Source organism: Platalea leucorodia, assembly GCF_965183815.1.
Source record: "Platalea leucorodia genome assembly, chromosome: 3".
In the NCBI taxonomy this organism is placed as follows: Eukaryota; Metazoa; Chordata; class Aves; order Pelecaniformes; family Threskiornithidae; genus Platalea; species Platalea leucorodia.
This window is the reverse complement of record NC_138825.1, coordinates 54667065-54682862: the sequence shown is the minus strand read 5'-3', so window position 1 is coordinate 54682862 and position 15798 is coordinate 54667065. Positions and strand designations below refer to the sequence as shown.

The following is a 15798-nucleotide window of genomic DNA, read 5'->3' as shown; positions in this document are numbered from 1 at the left end:
TGTGTATTCTGAAATTTAAGTTAGTATTTGTTAGAGGCTAGGCAATTTAAGATAGCTTCCCTGGAAGTTAAAGTTTGTACTAGTATAAGGAGGCTGTCAACACCAAAAAGCCAGTAGCCTTTTAAAAGAGAAGTCTTTGTGTGATGGAGACAGAGTAGTTCCTTTCTTTTTCTGCTTTGCAGGTTATTTTCCTGCATGTCTTATGATAAAAGAGCTGTCTGAGCTTGTGAATTTAAGCACATACAAATCAGCACTCTAAAAGTACTGATTAAAAAAGAGAGGAAAAAATCCAGGTGACATTTGCCCTAGTGTAATTCAGTTTCTAGCAAATGAGTAATAAAAGCAAAACAAATAAAATACTTTAAAATAAATCCTAATTCTTCCATGGGCAAATACAATGAAGTTTCAGCATTCTGTTAGCTGCCTACTTACCTTGATCTTCTATTCGCAGAATTAGAAAAGATAGCCAAGCTAATCAGTTATTTCAGCACTCCACTTGAAATTAAGAAAGACAGCGGCAACTAACTTTTACCTGTCTCTTCAAAGCAGCACATCCAAAATCTTGCCCTTTTTCTCCAGCGGGCTTCAGCCTTTAGTCAACCCACCCATCAGTTTTCATAATCCTCTGATACGCACAGTTCTGAGGCTGCTTGGTTTCCCCCTAGCCTTACCCACTACACAGACCTTTACAAGGCTTTTAAATGTTAGCTTTATCAGTAGAAAGCCTGTCTTTAATGTGAGATAAACACATCATGCCTCATCTTGTAAGGCACTGGACACTGCTGTGATGTGAGCAATCTCCGGAAACTGTGCCCTGTAAGTATATGGTTAATTCTTGTCCTCCAGAATTCAAGTGCTTAAAGTTAAGCTAGTGTTCACATGCCTTTTGGGATCAAGCAAGAGTATTCTGCACCTTAAAGGGTCTTTCCATAGAGTCAGATGTATGGCTAAATTCCAGTCAATAGCTAATCTCCCATTGACTTCATTAAAGCCGAATCATAGTTCTGAATGTAAATACAGATGTATTGCCAGAATTTTAAAGAGCATTTTATTATTCATGTGTCCTCAGGATATGAACTATAAAAAGCAGTGATGTGACTTTGGGTATTTGTGGTACCAGCACATTTCTGCTTCACACTTCACAGGCAACAGCACAGCTATGACAAAAGTGGAATACATTATTTCACATATATTTGGACTCAGTAGAAAAGGCACAAGTAGGTGTGACAAGGACAATGAGTTTTCAAACATGACTATACTCTAAATTGCCTTGTAAGAGCACATTAAAATGTTCATTGCATGAAGGGATAGCATTTATATCATGCTGGTTGTGTTCTGAAACAACCAGAAAATATCAATGCCCATATTTTCTCTGTTAAAATTAAAACAAATATTCACAAAATTCACCACTGAATTCCGTTCTAGAAAAACTGCTGGGTAAAAATGTTAATTACCCTAGCTACCAACCTCTTGTTTTCTTCCATAGTGGGTTTTTTTTAATTTATTTTGCATGGGCTGTCAGATGAATTATATCATTTTAGGTGCAAAGTAGTATTCTAATTAACGAGACCATAGAAAAATGTCACTGCATCCTTTTAGAAAACTTGCTGTTTTCTTCAGTCACTGGGGCCAACATTTATGTCACAAGTAAGAGAACAAATGCACTATATAATCCGCATGAAACCAAAAATTTCCCCCAAGCAAACAAAAACACTAGGAATGAAAGGGCTCTGTAATCTAACAGTAAAATGCATAACAAGCACCAACTGCTGGTAAGGGAACAAATACTGACTTAAAATAATGCACGTAAATTGCAACAGTGGACTTAATTTGACGGAGGGGATTATTTCATCCTGAGTTTCTCTTCCTCTACAATAAGTATCAACAGCACAGGATACTTTGAATTTTCTGAGACAGCTGAGCAGATGAGCAAATACGTGAATGTTAAGCTACTCTTTAAATTAAAGGGTTTTCCTGCCTGCTTACATAATCAAAACTATCCATAAATGGATAGGATTTAATGCCAGAAAGAACCGTCAGCTCTTCATACCTGACCACCTGTATAATGCCAGCCCATACATTCACTCCAGATCCCACTGCACTATGTCCAGTGACTCGCATTTCGAATAAAACTGTTCTGGAACACCTGCACCAAATTTTGATTAGATAACATCAAAAGTCTGAAAACGTAACACTTTCCTCAGTCATTTGTCCCAGTGGTTAATCACCGTCACAAGTAAAAAAGTTTGTCTTTTTTTCTAATTGGAATTTGTTGGCTTAGTGGTAATCGGCACTTGTTATGCATTTAACTATTAGGATACAGAGCCCTGTGGTTCCTACCAGTTTTGTTTACTTGGAGGAAATTAAACATTTTTTTGATAAATCAAGCTGTATCTCTTTTTGAGAAACCAGATGGACTAAGTTGGTTTAGATTCCTGCTATAGGGCATTTTTTTCAGCCCTCAAATCATTTAGAGTCTTATCCCTATCTTTTTTCAATATTTTAACTTTTTAAAATGTTGACAACAGAACTGAACAAAGAATAGCAAAATTAATACTAGTAATCCTTAGATTGAGGTGAAGTTCCCACTCTCTCAAGGATGACATTAGCTTTTTGTATTTTGGGTTGGGGTTTTTTTGATGCAGCTCCTCTATAACCATATAGTATTTTTAGGACTTCTTTCAGGGACACAGTTCTCCTGTGTAAGTTGCACATGTGCTTTATTCTTGTATTTAAGGTTGACATTTGACTGTATTAGCATGCATTTTCTTAGACTGGGCCTAGCTTACCAAGAGATCTGAATCTTCCCTTTTCTCCTCATTAATTGCCATTTCACAAATCTGCATATCTTGTCAGCAATTACGCTTTGTATATCATTGATGAAGACAGTGAGGCATTAGACCCCTTGTCAAGCTCTGTGCAATGCAGTAGACATAATCTCATTTGATTGTCACTCTTTACTTGCTGAGGTCAGTGTGCTGAGTTTTAATTTATGTGACATCTGTTTTCCTGACATTGCATAGTGGTTTTTTAATAAAAATATCCTGTAATACTAATTCAGTGCCTTAAGAAATCCAAGATATTTCATCTGCATTGTTATCTGTAGCTACCAAATCTGCACTTTCATCAGGGAATAAAATCAGGTTTGTTTGAGACCTATTTTCCATGGAGTCACACTGATTGGTTTTAATTTAATTACAATTTTTTGTCAGCTGAATCCTGAATCACCATCTTACTGTTTTTCTGGGGATTGCTGTCTTGGTAGGCAGAGCTGTCTGGCATAGCTCATTTGTCTTTTTGTGTTTGGATTTTTGGCACAACTCAACACTGTCCATTTTTGGCTGTTCCATAATATATTGAAATGAATATCCATTGCCTCACTCAACTACATAACATCAGTTTTGCACATTACTGTCCTCATGCTGCAGACTCATACTTTTACTACATCCTTATCCTACCCTTTTGCGGGATACCAACGTTGGAGGACACCATTGCAGGGATGGTTAGGGGCATGTGTTTAACAGAATACCAGCCATCTCTTTCTGAGGTCAGTGACAAATCCAGAAGGAGCTCCTGGAAAACCTTCTTGTCATTCTTGTAGTTTCACCTGCAGGTTGGCACTGCGTGGGAAGGAGGAGGAGTTCTGGCTCTGGGTGACTGGCACTGGCACCGTGTCACTCAGTATGCCCAGACTGAGCTGTCAGATGTTGGAGTCCCGGTCAAACTTGACAGTGAACAAAGACTGGCTTGAGTCGGGCAGGTATCCACGTGAAAGAGGAAGGCTAAGCCTATTTAAAGGGAATGCAGTGACACCTGAGGACCACAACTGCAGTGCCTTGAGGGGGAAGGGAACAAGAAAGGACTAATGAAAAGGCAGGTGGCTCAGCTGAAGAAGTTACCGCACGGTGTGCTGTGGCTAAGCAACACTCAGGCTGCCGGGGCTGCTGCCTGGCTCATTCCCCCTTCTCAAAATCTTGAACACCTTTGTTTCAGCAGAGCGACTGTCCCAGCTCAGCACTTTGCTTCATATGGCTGTAGAGTTTTTAATCTGATCCTGAATGTGAGTTTATCCCTCTAGGGAATTATGGCCTGGCAAATAAGGGCATCCTCCGAGAGAATGCCATCAGCCCACTGCTGTAACCCATTCTGACCAGTTCAGTAGGAGCGGATTTTAACTTTCCAGTCTCTCAAATCATCCTACCAGTTTTAGCAATGTTGATAATACAGCATTCCTTTACAGCACTGTCAATATTCAGGTTCATGTATTTTCTGCTCAGGCAAGAGACTGAGATTTACGCATGTGGAGCTTGCAGTCAGAGAAATACGTTCTCGCTAGGAGGATCACCATCTTTCAATACCCAGCACAAGGCTCTACATGACAGATTTCCATTTGCTAAAGCCTCTCCACAGCACCATGCGGGTAAGAAGGGCTTATATAAATAAGCATGAAAGGTTTTCTCACTTCCTGACAATTAATTACAAATTTATCTTTTATATTCTACTCCACAGAGGAGGAGACATTCAATGTTCAATGGAGCCTGGCCAGACATTTTAAGAAAGTATTTATGAACACTTATTCAGATTTCAAATAGCTGTCACTTCAGCAATATTCATGCCTGGTTCTTATTGCTGTTTGCCAGGATGAGTTTTGTTTGAATAAATGTTTGGGGAATTACTAGCTTGTACAAATCCGTCTGTATCCACAGATGAATAAGGATGAAAGTTGCTGGTCAAACAACTGCAAATTGTGACTGCATTTAAGAAAATGAAAGTTTGCTCCTCAAACAATTTGCAAAGAGAAAGAAGAGTGAAATTCACTGGGGAATTTGTATGGGGAGAAGTGAACTAGATTCAGCCTTCTAGTTGGAAGGAAAAAATTATGTATATGAATATCCTCTAATATCTATGCAAATCCAACAAACACAGTTTTACACTACTTCCAATTAACCATGAGATCCTTCTAGCTGTGGGATTCACAAGCCCTGTGGATTTTTAGTGCTTTCTGAGGAATGTCAGCTCCATAACCTGAAAAAATAACATCTAATAGCCATGCTGAGTCCCATTCAGGATCCATTGGACTCAACAGAGGACCACCAACTAACTTCAATGAGCATTGGATCAAGAGCCTTACAGCTACACTTGCTCTCTGCACCAGCATGGGACATGATCTTCCCTGCTTTGTCTACCAGAACTGCCAAATGCTTATTCTTACAACATTTCTATCAAATTTCAAAGGGACTTATAAATCATTGCTAGTTGTTAATATAATTCAAATATACTTTAAGAAATTCATTTGTTTAAAAACATTCAAGAGAGAATACAGATGGAAATTGTTCAAATGGAGGACCGTGGCATTGTATAACAAACAATATGACTTTTCAGTAAAATGAAATATGTGTCACACTGGTTTCTGATAGACACAAGCCATCTAGGTAGCAGCATGTCACAAGAGGAAAGGACAGCTTGTGATGCACAGTACTTTTCATTAAAAAGCGCCCCACGTATCACAAAACGCTATTAACACACCCTGGCTCTGTATGTAGTACTGCCAGACTGTAGGTTAGATAATGGAAAATGAAGGCAAATCTTACATACTGTGCATCGGTTTCTTTTTCATGTGTGTTACTCATCTGCTCATTGAACTCTCAAAAGAAGACGCAACTCTTGATTTAGTCTTGAGCAGTATACAAGGCCTTATTAAGACCAAACTATCCAAAAATAGTCTGTAATTGGGCTGTACTTTAGTCATATTTAGACAGAAGAAGTTGCATGTGAAATAAAAAATCAATAATAGTAATATTTAATTTAAAACAAAATAAATTATATAAAAATGAGAAAGCTAATTTCAAGGAAATTAAAAGGAGTAGCTAAAAGAGTGAAATACTAACAAATTACATGGAGACTATGCAGAAATATATAAGAGGCTGAAAGCTGAAGTCCAAAAGGATCAAAAAAGCCAGCATGATAAAGCAGAAAAGTAAATTTCCTAAAGCTATTGAAATACAACAAAACAAAACAAAATAAATAACAAAAATGAAACAAATACTTAAAAAGTCTAAGTTGTGTCCTAATGAGGGACAGAGAAGAGAGTATACCTTGCCAAATGAAATACAAAACCACAATAAAACAAGATGAAACAATTTTGAGACATAAAGGCATAGAATCTAATAACCCACCATTCTTCAAATATTCCAGAAATGGGAAACTTGCCTGATACTCGCTGATAACCAGTTATATAAAAAGAGCACTCAGGGAAGATAAAACCATAACAGAAAAGTTAAATTAATTCTCTGAGTCTGCACTGCCTGTGAAGGCGGATAGGATGGTTCTCATACAAAGGTCATGCCTTATATAGGATAAGACTGAACTGTTATCTCCGAGTGTCAATAGAATGTATTTTAGAACAAACCCATAAGATGGGCTTTAACAAATTGCCAATACCAGCTAATTTTCTGTTGTGGTATGTTACCACCAGTTAAACTGGCCTTAGTGCCAAAACAGATGGAAGTGGCAAAGTGGAAAAAGTAATTTTATATTTTCACATATCAGTTTTCATTTTTAAACAGAATTTAGAGAGAGTATAGAGGCATAGAGGATAATCCAATGAACAACAGACATGATATTTCTGCAGACTTAAGATACTTCTGCACAAAGCTAATTGGTAAGAACCATAACAAAAACGGTATTAATGCACAAGTAAATAAATATGCCATATTAGGGAAGAACCAACATAACTTTTGCAGAGAAAATACATACCTCAGAAGTTTATTAGACTTCTTTGTTGGAGCAGGTAATCATATGAATGATACAATCACTATAGAGTAGTTGGAATTTAAGAAAGCTTTTGATGAGGTCCCTTATTAAAGGCTCTGACAGAAGTAGAGGTAATATGGGATAAGACAGAAGGTCCTGGATTAATAATTGGCTAACAGATAGGAACCAAATTGTAGGAAATAAATTTTGTGTTAATAAATGAAGTGTAATGCGCCTGAGGAAAACCCAGTGTATAATGGCCTCTGAAGTAGGCTTTACCATTTAAGAAAAAGGTTTTGTGGTGATTTTAAAGTATTTTCTGACAACATCCATTCAGTGCATGGTGGTAGTTAAAAGGGTAATGGGCTACTGGAAGTTTATTAGGAAAGGTCTGAGAGCAGAATTGTTACTTCACGAGCGAGTTTAACCGTGGTGTACCCCCACCCTGAATACTGAATATAGCTCTGTTTCCCCACATTTCATATTGGAATTAGAAGTACACAATAATGATCAGGATTAACAAATGATGAGAAGTTTTGTATGAATGTACAAAGGTAATGCAGTCTTCAAGGAACAGTTTTGAGTAAATAACAGGAAACACTTGTTCACACAACATACAATTAAGTTACAGAATTCGCTGTTATGATACTATGGAGACTGAAGTATAAACAGATACAAAAAGGGATTAGACAAATTCATAAAGGAAAGGTCCATTGCGGCCGGCAGCCCTAGTATTTGGGAAGCTGCTACGTACTGGAGTTGTGAAGGTACGCTCTGTACATGCCCTGCTCTTGCTTCTTTTAATATTCATCCCACTGTTGAAGGACCAGTACAGCAGTTTTAATATGTTTTTAAATTTGATTTCCTTTCTTCAGCCACAGACAGTTTATTTTGCCCATAAAACAATTACTGTGAAGAGCCTTTATATATACTCCATTCTTGGGCGTACTTCTTACACACCATTTGTCTACCGTGTGAGGCATTCTAATTGGGACAGGGTTTTAAAAAATGGCCCTCATCCAAGTGCTTCTTCACTGGTAAAGAACTAAGATTGCCGTAAACTCAGTGGGCTTCAGTGACTTTGCGTTGCTCTAGGGTCCACGAACAGCTGCCTGTGGGCACTCCTTTGGACTAGACACAAACGGGGGCCGCAGTCCAGCAGTCAGCAATGGCTACAATGGCTTCAAAGGTCACAAGACTCCTGCCACCTCTCTCAATAGCCAACTTTGTGCTGCGTTGATAGGCAAACCAGGTCTAGAAATTGTTCTTTAAGCCGTACATTAACAGTAATAATAATAACAATATTAGCGTTTGGGAAAAGATCCAGTCTGAAAAATGAGCCAGCAAAACCAAGCTGCTTACACACCTCTCTCCACCCATCTCTGGTGATACACCTTAGCCTCCCTTGGATACCTGTAGATGAAGGGATGGTTTCTTTAGGTGAAACGCTATTGTAGTTCATGTCCAGTCATTTTCTGGCCCTCCCGTCCAGACTGCCAGCACAGGTGTTAATGACTGCCATCTGTGACGGTGGCTTATGCTGCAAACACCTGCCACCCAGAAAATGTACTGAAATCCCTGCTTTGTTTCACATGGCTCAGTGAGCACCAGTTAGTAATGACTTTGATCAGTATTTTTCTGGGTTGTGTGTGGCAGGTGCAATGCTTCTGGTCTCCCACTAGAGTTACCAGCTCACTGATGCATTAGACCCCTGAAGAATCTTTCTCAATGGGTGACAGTACTTCTAGTTATACGGTTTCACTTCACGTAGCTTTTGGGTTTCTGTCTGAGAAACCTAAGCACAAGCACCTATGAACCATATGTTCAAAGGAATATTTTAGAGGCATTTTCACAGAGCTTTTTGAGAAAGCCAAGATCATTTACCTTTTCTAAAACAGTCTTCAATGGGAAAAAAATCCTGGAGGAGTTTACAAGGACATACAAATGTGGGGCATACAAATCTGAAAGCAAGGGCATAATGCAGGAAAAATAGAAGTAAAGCACAAACGAACCCATGGTGTTGACTGATAAATATGAACTCTAGCAATATTGCTGAGAAGGCAGGCACAGAAGTTAGATGAGTCTTCTGAGTTGATTTAACTCATGCAGCTGCCAGTCATGTAGTTGAAAACCTAGATTATTTGTGAATTTAGGAGCACAGCAAAGCAATATATTTTCAAGAAGGAATTTCGCTCGATCTCTACGGTGTTTGTCACCCACAATAATTTTGTCAGCTTCAGTCAATGTAAACGATTCTCCCAGCACCTTCTAATAAATACAATTAATGCATCCAATGCAGGGAATATTCTAGACCCTACTTGTTTTCAAATTCATTTCTGTCCTCCTTGGGACATATGTCTGTCCTTTTTTCCTTATCACAAAGCCTCTGAAGATGGCTAGTGAAGTTAGTTAAATGGAGGAAAAAAAATAGATTGGAATATGCATTTGTGAACACACATCTCAGGCACAATTCACAGCACTTCATGAGGTTAACCTTTAAGTGCATTTTTGTAACTGTTGGTACCTATAGAAATATTTGTAAACTCTGAAATTTCAAACATTTGAATTGGAGTTGCTTTTCTCTATTGCCTGGTCGTAATTTTATCAGAAAGTATCAATCATTGAATGACACCATGGAATTAATAATATAACATTGTTAGAAACAGCTGTAGGAACACCTTGTGAGAAATTAAACACAACTGTATGGAAATTATTCCTTTGAGCTATTTGATGGATATTGCCCCACTTATCTTTAAACAGAAGTATTATTTACTAGCACCTCTAAAGCTCCTTTAGTGAGTTCTACTGAAAGAACTTATTTACTGTGAAATTTGTACAAGAGTCACTCCCTTCCATCCTCTTTCAACACATACAACCATGCCTATAAGTGTCCTGTACGTTACTACAACAGAGAGTGTGCGGCAGTCAGGTTATCAAAAATCATTGTGAAGATAATCTCCCCACCATCTACTTTGATCTGAAAGTCTTTACAGTTGTGCCGTCTGCTTCATCATAGTTCATTTCAAGCCTTATACTCAAGCAAAAGGAACAGCCTAGCAATACAAATCTGACAAAAGTGATCAAGACCAGAAACCTCTCAGTGTTCTCAGTAAAATTAATCTATAAACAGTCAAAATTTGGTGCAATGAACTTAATCATTCCATTTCCAAAGTTGTTTCTGCAAAGTCTGCACGTTAATCTGTTGGAATGGAAATTTTGTTTCTAAAGGGGTATTTGTACACTGAAGTGTAAGAATCGTCCATAAATCGCAAATGGCACTCAAACGGGTCTATTCTGCACATTCGGATTTTGTTTTCACAGAATCAAAAATCTGACATATATTTTATAAGGCTAACACGTATGCAACAATTTAAATGAAAAGCCAGGCACAGGCATTAAGTATTTCTATTTGCTTATTCAGAAGTGACATATTTGGAAGATGAGGTGATACAAAGGCTTCTTACACCGCTCTTGCTTCATGTACAAGAGGAAGAGCTGGAGGTGAGGGAGCTGGTGGAGACGCCATGCTGATGAGTAGCCAGGGTGCAGGCGTCTTGTGGGTTTTGGAAGTTGGTGTAACCTACAGCAATCTCACAACCGCTCTGCATTTTCTGGAGACAGCCCTGTTAACTTCCGTGCCTTCAGCATCAAAACAGCGCAGAGCTGGTGCCCGCCATCTCTGCTCAGCATTTCTTGCCTCATCCCGGCAGCAGCCCAGGGGCTCTTCTCCAGGGAAGGAAGAAAGCATCCCCTGTTAATTCCTCACAGTTTTACCAAATGACCAGTGGCTGCCTGGGAAGCTGAGAATAATATAAGACTCTGAGGTTTTCTCACCAAAGACCAGAATATCTCACTTGGAAAGTAACCCTTAGCAAGCATAGTGTGCCCTTATCACACTTGGGATTGTGCTCATCTTAACACATGTGCTTTTGATGCCTTTGATTTCCATAGGAAGCCTTGGCTCGGAGTGAGACATCCCCTTATGTGCATTTCCAGATAAGAATGACTTCGAAGCCTAGGAGCCGAGATATACACACGCCAAGAACTCCAACACTGAATTACCTTTGAAGAATCCTTAAAAAAATAATAGCCTTGAAAATGCCTTGCAGCTACTATACAGTCACACAGCCTTCCACCAGCAGATGCACAGATTTCTCACATCATTTAATGACTGCTGCCCACTCTGGAAAAAATGCACTCTCATGATGTGCAACTACACTCAACTGAGATACATAATAAAACAACCAAACATAGTAACTTGCCTTTCTTTGCTCTTGAATGTGGATCCTTATGTGTCAATTTTACTCTAAAAGGAGCTATGTGCTCTGCAGGACTTTGAAAACAGATTTTATTCACTGAGAAGTTTCTACCCAAGTCCAGTGTTTATACATCTTAATAAACAACTGTGCAAAAAACCCACACCCCAAAACAAGTATGGCATACCTCCATGCAACTTCATGTACTAGGGTGTAGAGATTGTATATAGTTAAGTGTCATCACGACTAGTTAACACTAATTATCCTATTAACACATGAAGAATAGACTTTCACGTCAAATGCAAAGTAGGATATTAGCGACTACTTACAGACATCATGCTACAGATTGCGTGACTTTATTATCTTCATTCTCATGGCATGTGCAGGCTTCATGTTAAGAAACATGGGTACCGAATTGCGTGGTATTTATTCCTGATTTTCATTAAAGGTATAATTGTGCAGACTGGTGTTCGGTTGGGCAGTCAAATCACTCCAGCTAGAGTACAGGAGTAGAGGAAGGGTAAACAGAGGAGTTGGATGGTTCGGACTGCCCGAGGAAGGGCACATCGCCTCTGGGCTCCTTCTGTGACCCTGGGCCGGTAGACTGAGGAGCACGGCTAGCTGACACAGGTAGCCAGTCAGCTCAGTGGTCTCATTGCATCCCCTTGTGGCTGGGTGGCTACAAGAGCTGAGGATTGTCCATCCCCATGAGAACGAGGGGGTCGGGTAGAAAGTAAGCAGCTTTTCTGCTCTCAGGAGGTGACCAGACTGGATCTGGAGTACTCAGAAGGTGAAACAATTAACTTCTTCCCAGTGTCAACCTCCGCATTTCCTAGAAACATGCCCATTTCTCACAGTCCCTGCTGAAACGATTCTCCAACCCATGATACCCTAGAATTCCTCCCAGAACATTTTGCAGCCCACCATGAAGACAGCGTAGAGGCCTATGAGTAAGTGTGGAGGAGGAATGTTTCTTACTACACTTTATCCTCATATTTCCAAACATAGCACGGATGGAGCAGCTCCTGTTCACACAGACTATTATTCAGAGCGGCTTTGTGTTGTCTGCGAAGAGTGATCCTACCTTTAACACACCAGCAAGCAGATCTCTTACAGTGAACGCATGGGATTCGACACAACAGAAATGTAACACTTTACACCAATTTTCATGAGTACTAATTTCACTTTAAATAATAAAAAAAAAAAGTCTTTGGAATCCACCCAACAGCAATTGGGATGGAGTTAGTAACTTGTCTTTCTGGAAGGGAACACAGAAGCTTGTTACGTATTTCCAGTGGAATTTGTAACTTGAATCTAACAATACAGGTATGGCAGATACAGATTAATAATAATTTAAAAAAGCAAATATGTATCTCGAGCTGCATAATCTGCAAAATCCTTGTGACGTTTCCTAAGAGGAGACTGTTGCCTTGTGGAGGTAGAACTGATCCACCATTTTCAAAAGTATCCCGTTAAAGTCTATAAAAATATCTTGCAACAAGCATTTTTCATCAGTTAGTAACATTCATAAAAACAGATATTTCATTAAAATTTCTCACAAGCAATGAGTGAAATTACTACTTATACTGATCTTTTAAATAAATGGAATGAACAAATAACACTCATAATCTGTTGTCTTTTCCAAAAGAGCTCAGTCCCACTAACGTTAAGAGAGTTACACCTACAGAGAGAGCAAGGGAGCAGCTCCCCGGAGGCAGCTCCCCAGGCTCTGCGAGTTAGCACAGCCCCCCGAAGTGCACTGAAGGGAGAGATGGCCATTTACACCAACAAAGAGTTTACCCCTTTCATGTTTGTGTTTCACCTTGGCCTGCCACAAGATCTGATCTTATCTGTCAGCAATAGAGAATCTTAATAGCTCATGTCCAGCTCTTGCTAGCAGTTCGTTTTCTCATCTGAACAGGGCAGAAAATGAACTGCAAATGCCAGGTCCTTGCTTCCCACTCGTACTCCCCGCCCCCCCGCCCCCAAATTGCAGCGCTCCCATGGTTTAGGTGTCCAGTTTAATCCAATTCACCTTTGAATGTTGCATATGCAACTCCTCCTGGAAATTATTTTATTTATTCATCGTAATGTATCTTCTTAACTCTTTTTACTTAGTCATCTCTGTGAGAATAAAAGGTGTGGAGTCAGCTCAGTAACCAGAGGGAATCATAAATCAAATCCATATGAGAGATACAGTCAGATAAACAGAATAGCTGCAAAACTACAGCAAGGTTTGCAATTTCCGACTTAAAAAATCCCCTTTTGAGGACCGTAACCGAACTACAGGAATGTCACAATAATCTATCAGAAGAGTTTGCTTTCTATTGAACGCAATTACTTCTGTAATTTATGTTGGATCACCTAGCCTGGCTATAAACCAACGTCTCTTTTTAAAATACCCTTACTTTTGATATTTTTCTTTTGATATTTAAAATCAGTAAACCTGTTGACTACGAACAGATTGTGCAGAGCAGTATTTTCTACTGTTGCTCAAGCTGCATGAAGACGTGCCCGGACCTGCTGGCAAACCACCCCCTGCCCTTTCCTTCCCACGGGACACGGCTTTGCAGGGGCTCCCCGGACCGCAGAGGGGTTTTCAGGTTTCGTTCCTCGGTGTTCGCAGTCCCAGGAAACGAGTTCACAGGCGGCAAAGCCAGCAGCTAATCCCGGAGTCCCTGCCGAGCCGTGCCTCCCTTTTGCTCCGGCAGAAATACTGCCCGAGACGGTAGCGACCGAGCCGCCGTGCGAGCGAGACCCGCTCGCCAGCCCCACGGGGAACCCCCCCGCCCCGCCGCGCCGCGGCCGGAGCCGCTGCCCGCTCCGGCTCTGCTCGCTGTTTGTGCAGAAGCCACGCACCGCTCCGTGCGCGGATGAGGACGGGGGGGGACGGGGCCGCCGGCCGGCGCCGGAGCTCGGGCGGGCTTCCCTGCGCTGCTGAGCCCCCGCCCGTCCCCCGCCGCCGCGGCGCCCGGGGCCGGGGGGCTCCTCCGCGCCGGGGGACACCGCATCCCCCCCAGCACCCTTCACCCTGCCCCTTCCCCCTTCACCTGGCGGTCTCCCCGGTGGCAGCGGCCGGTGCTGACTCGGGGAGAAGCCGGCCCCCCCGGCGTCCCGGGGCGGGTCAGCCAGCACCCGCGCGTCCTTGCGGGGCCCGGGGGCGGCCGGGGGCGGCTGCGGGCTGCCCCGTACCTACCTTCCGTGTGGACGGCGGAGACGTAGGTCCAGTTGTAGCGCTTGACGATGTCGAGCATGGCCCTGGCTTGCAGCGTGTCGGAGGGGACCACCCTGAGGAAGTATTTGTACAGCGTTTTGTCGCTCAGGTCGATGCTGGTGGCGGAGTAAGCGATCTGGGGGATGTCGAAGAGCTGGAGCAGATTTTGGACTTGGATAGCAACCGAGCTGGAGCCGGGGCCGATGACCCCCGCGATGGGCTTTTTCACTCGGGTCTGGGGCTGGGGCTGCGCGTCGGAAAGGCAGCGGGTGCCTCCGTCCCTGTCGTCCCTGATGGAGATGAGGGAGTCCCGTATGAACTCGATGCTCTGCTCCAGGGCCACCGAGGAGTGCCAGCAGGAGTCTCGGATCTCGCTGCCCAGGGTGATGTTCGGCAGCAGGACCGGGTCGGCGTTGATTTTATCCAAAGTGTGAAACATGGCTTCGACTCTCTGGATGCCGTACTGCTCCCGGATTTCCCCGCACTTCCTCTCGGGCACTTTCTCGGCCGGCGGCTGGTGATGGACGGAGAAGAGGGCCCCGATGATGACATCCCCGTCCATCCGAGCCACCGACCGCTGCGAGGAGGCTGCGGAGAGAAGCACCTTGCGCCCGCCGCTCCTGGGCAGCACGTCCATCTCCAGGAGCAGAGCGGGGAAAAAGACCAGCAGCACGCCAATCATTTTGTTGCACGATGTCATCCAGACCCAGGTTACCAATTTCACGGGCTCCTCTTGCCTGCACATGGCTTAAGGACATGTAGGAAATGGCAGCCGCTTCCCCCCGCCAGCGCCCGGGTTGCTCCAAATACCATCACAGCGAAGTCTTACAGCATCGCTCTCGAAGGTGCCAAGGCAGCCGTCATCCTAGCGCCTTTTCACCTGGTGGCATAGAAATAGGGGATAAAACACGCTCATCGGGAAATCGGTGGCAAACCAGAGCTCGATAAAGCGACCCTGCACAGTCGGAGACGGCTGCTTTCGCAAACGCCCGGGTCAATTTGCTTCGAAAGGAAGTTTCACGAGGGATTTATAAATGTGTATTTATTTGCCTTGACGTACGCTCGTGCATACTCACATGCGCTACGTTTGCATGATCCTCTTCGTGCCCGCTTTTCAAACCGAGGCGGCCGTTCCCCGCAGCTCCAGCCGGCACGCACCCTCCCCTCCGCCCCCGGCAAGTTTTGAAAGTTTCAGGAGGCAGGCAGCTCCTCGGAGCAGCCTCCTAGCCTGGCCCCAGCGGCCCGGCCCTGAAAGCGGGGTGGCGAGTGCTTCTCTTCTCGCGTTCTGGCTACCTGGAGGCATCTTTCCCAGCTCGGGAATTGCCCTTCCCAGTACAGAAAGGGGTGCAAAGAGAGAGCGAGCGGTCTGCCCCGCCAGCGACGGGAAATGTCATTTAAAGGTCAGCCAAGGGAGGAAGAAAGGAACCGCTTTACCGTGCAGATTAACTTTTCCCCGTGTGGGGGGCAAAACTGTAATCCAGCCAGGGACACACATACGCAAGCGGGGGAAAAATACATGTTAGTTACTAAGGCAACGGCGGGCAAAGCCCCGATGTGCCTTGCCGGCCCGCCTGC

The 15798-nt window shown here is 42.8% G+C and overlaps 1 protein-coding gene across 2 annotated transcripts in view; it reads right to left on the bottom strand.

Annotated features, from left to right (window-relative positions):
• Positions 1 to 14968, bottom strand: part of GRM1 (glutamate metabotropic receptor 1) — a gene marked incomplete at both ends in the record, with an annotated part of 188481 nt that extends 173513 nt beyond the window's left edge. The window contains one exon of one of the 2 annotated variants that reach the window (XM_082305575.1): positions 14206 to 14968. In XM_082305575.1, coding sequence (XP_082161701.1) covers positions 14206 to 14968 — 763 coding nt within the window. The remainder of the gene's footprint in view (positions 1 to 14205) is intronic. The other variant, XM_082305576.1, reaches the window with a different exon arrangement.
• Positions 14969 to 15798: the final 830 nt, after the last annotated feature.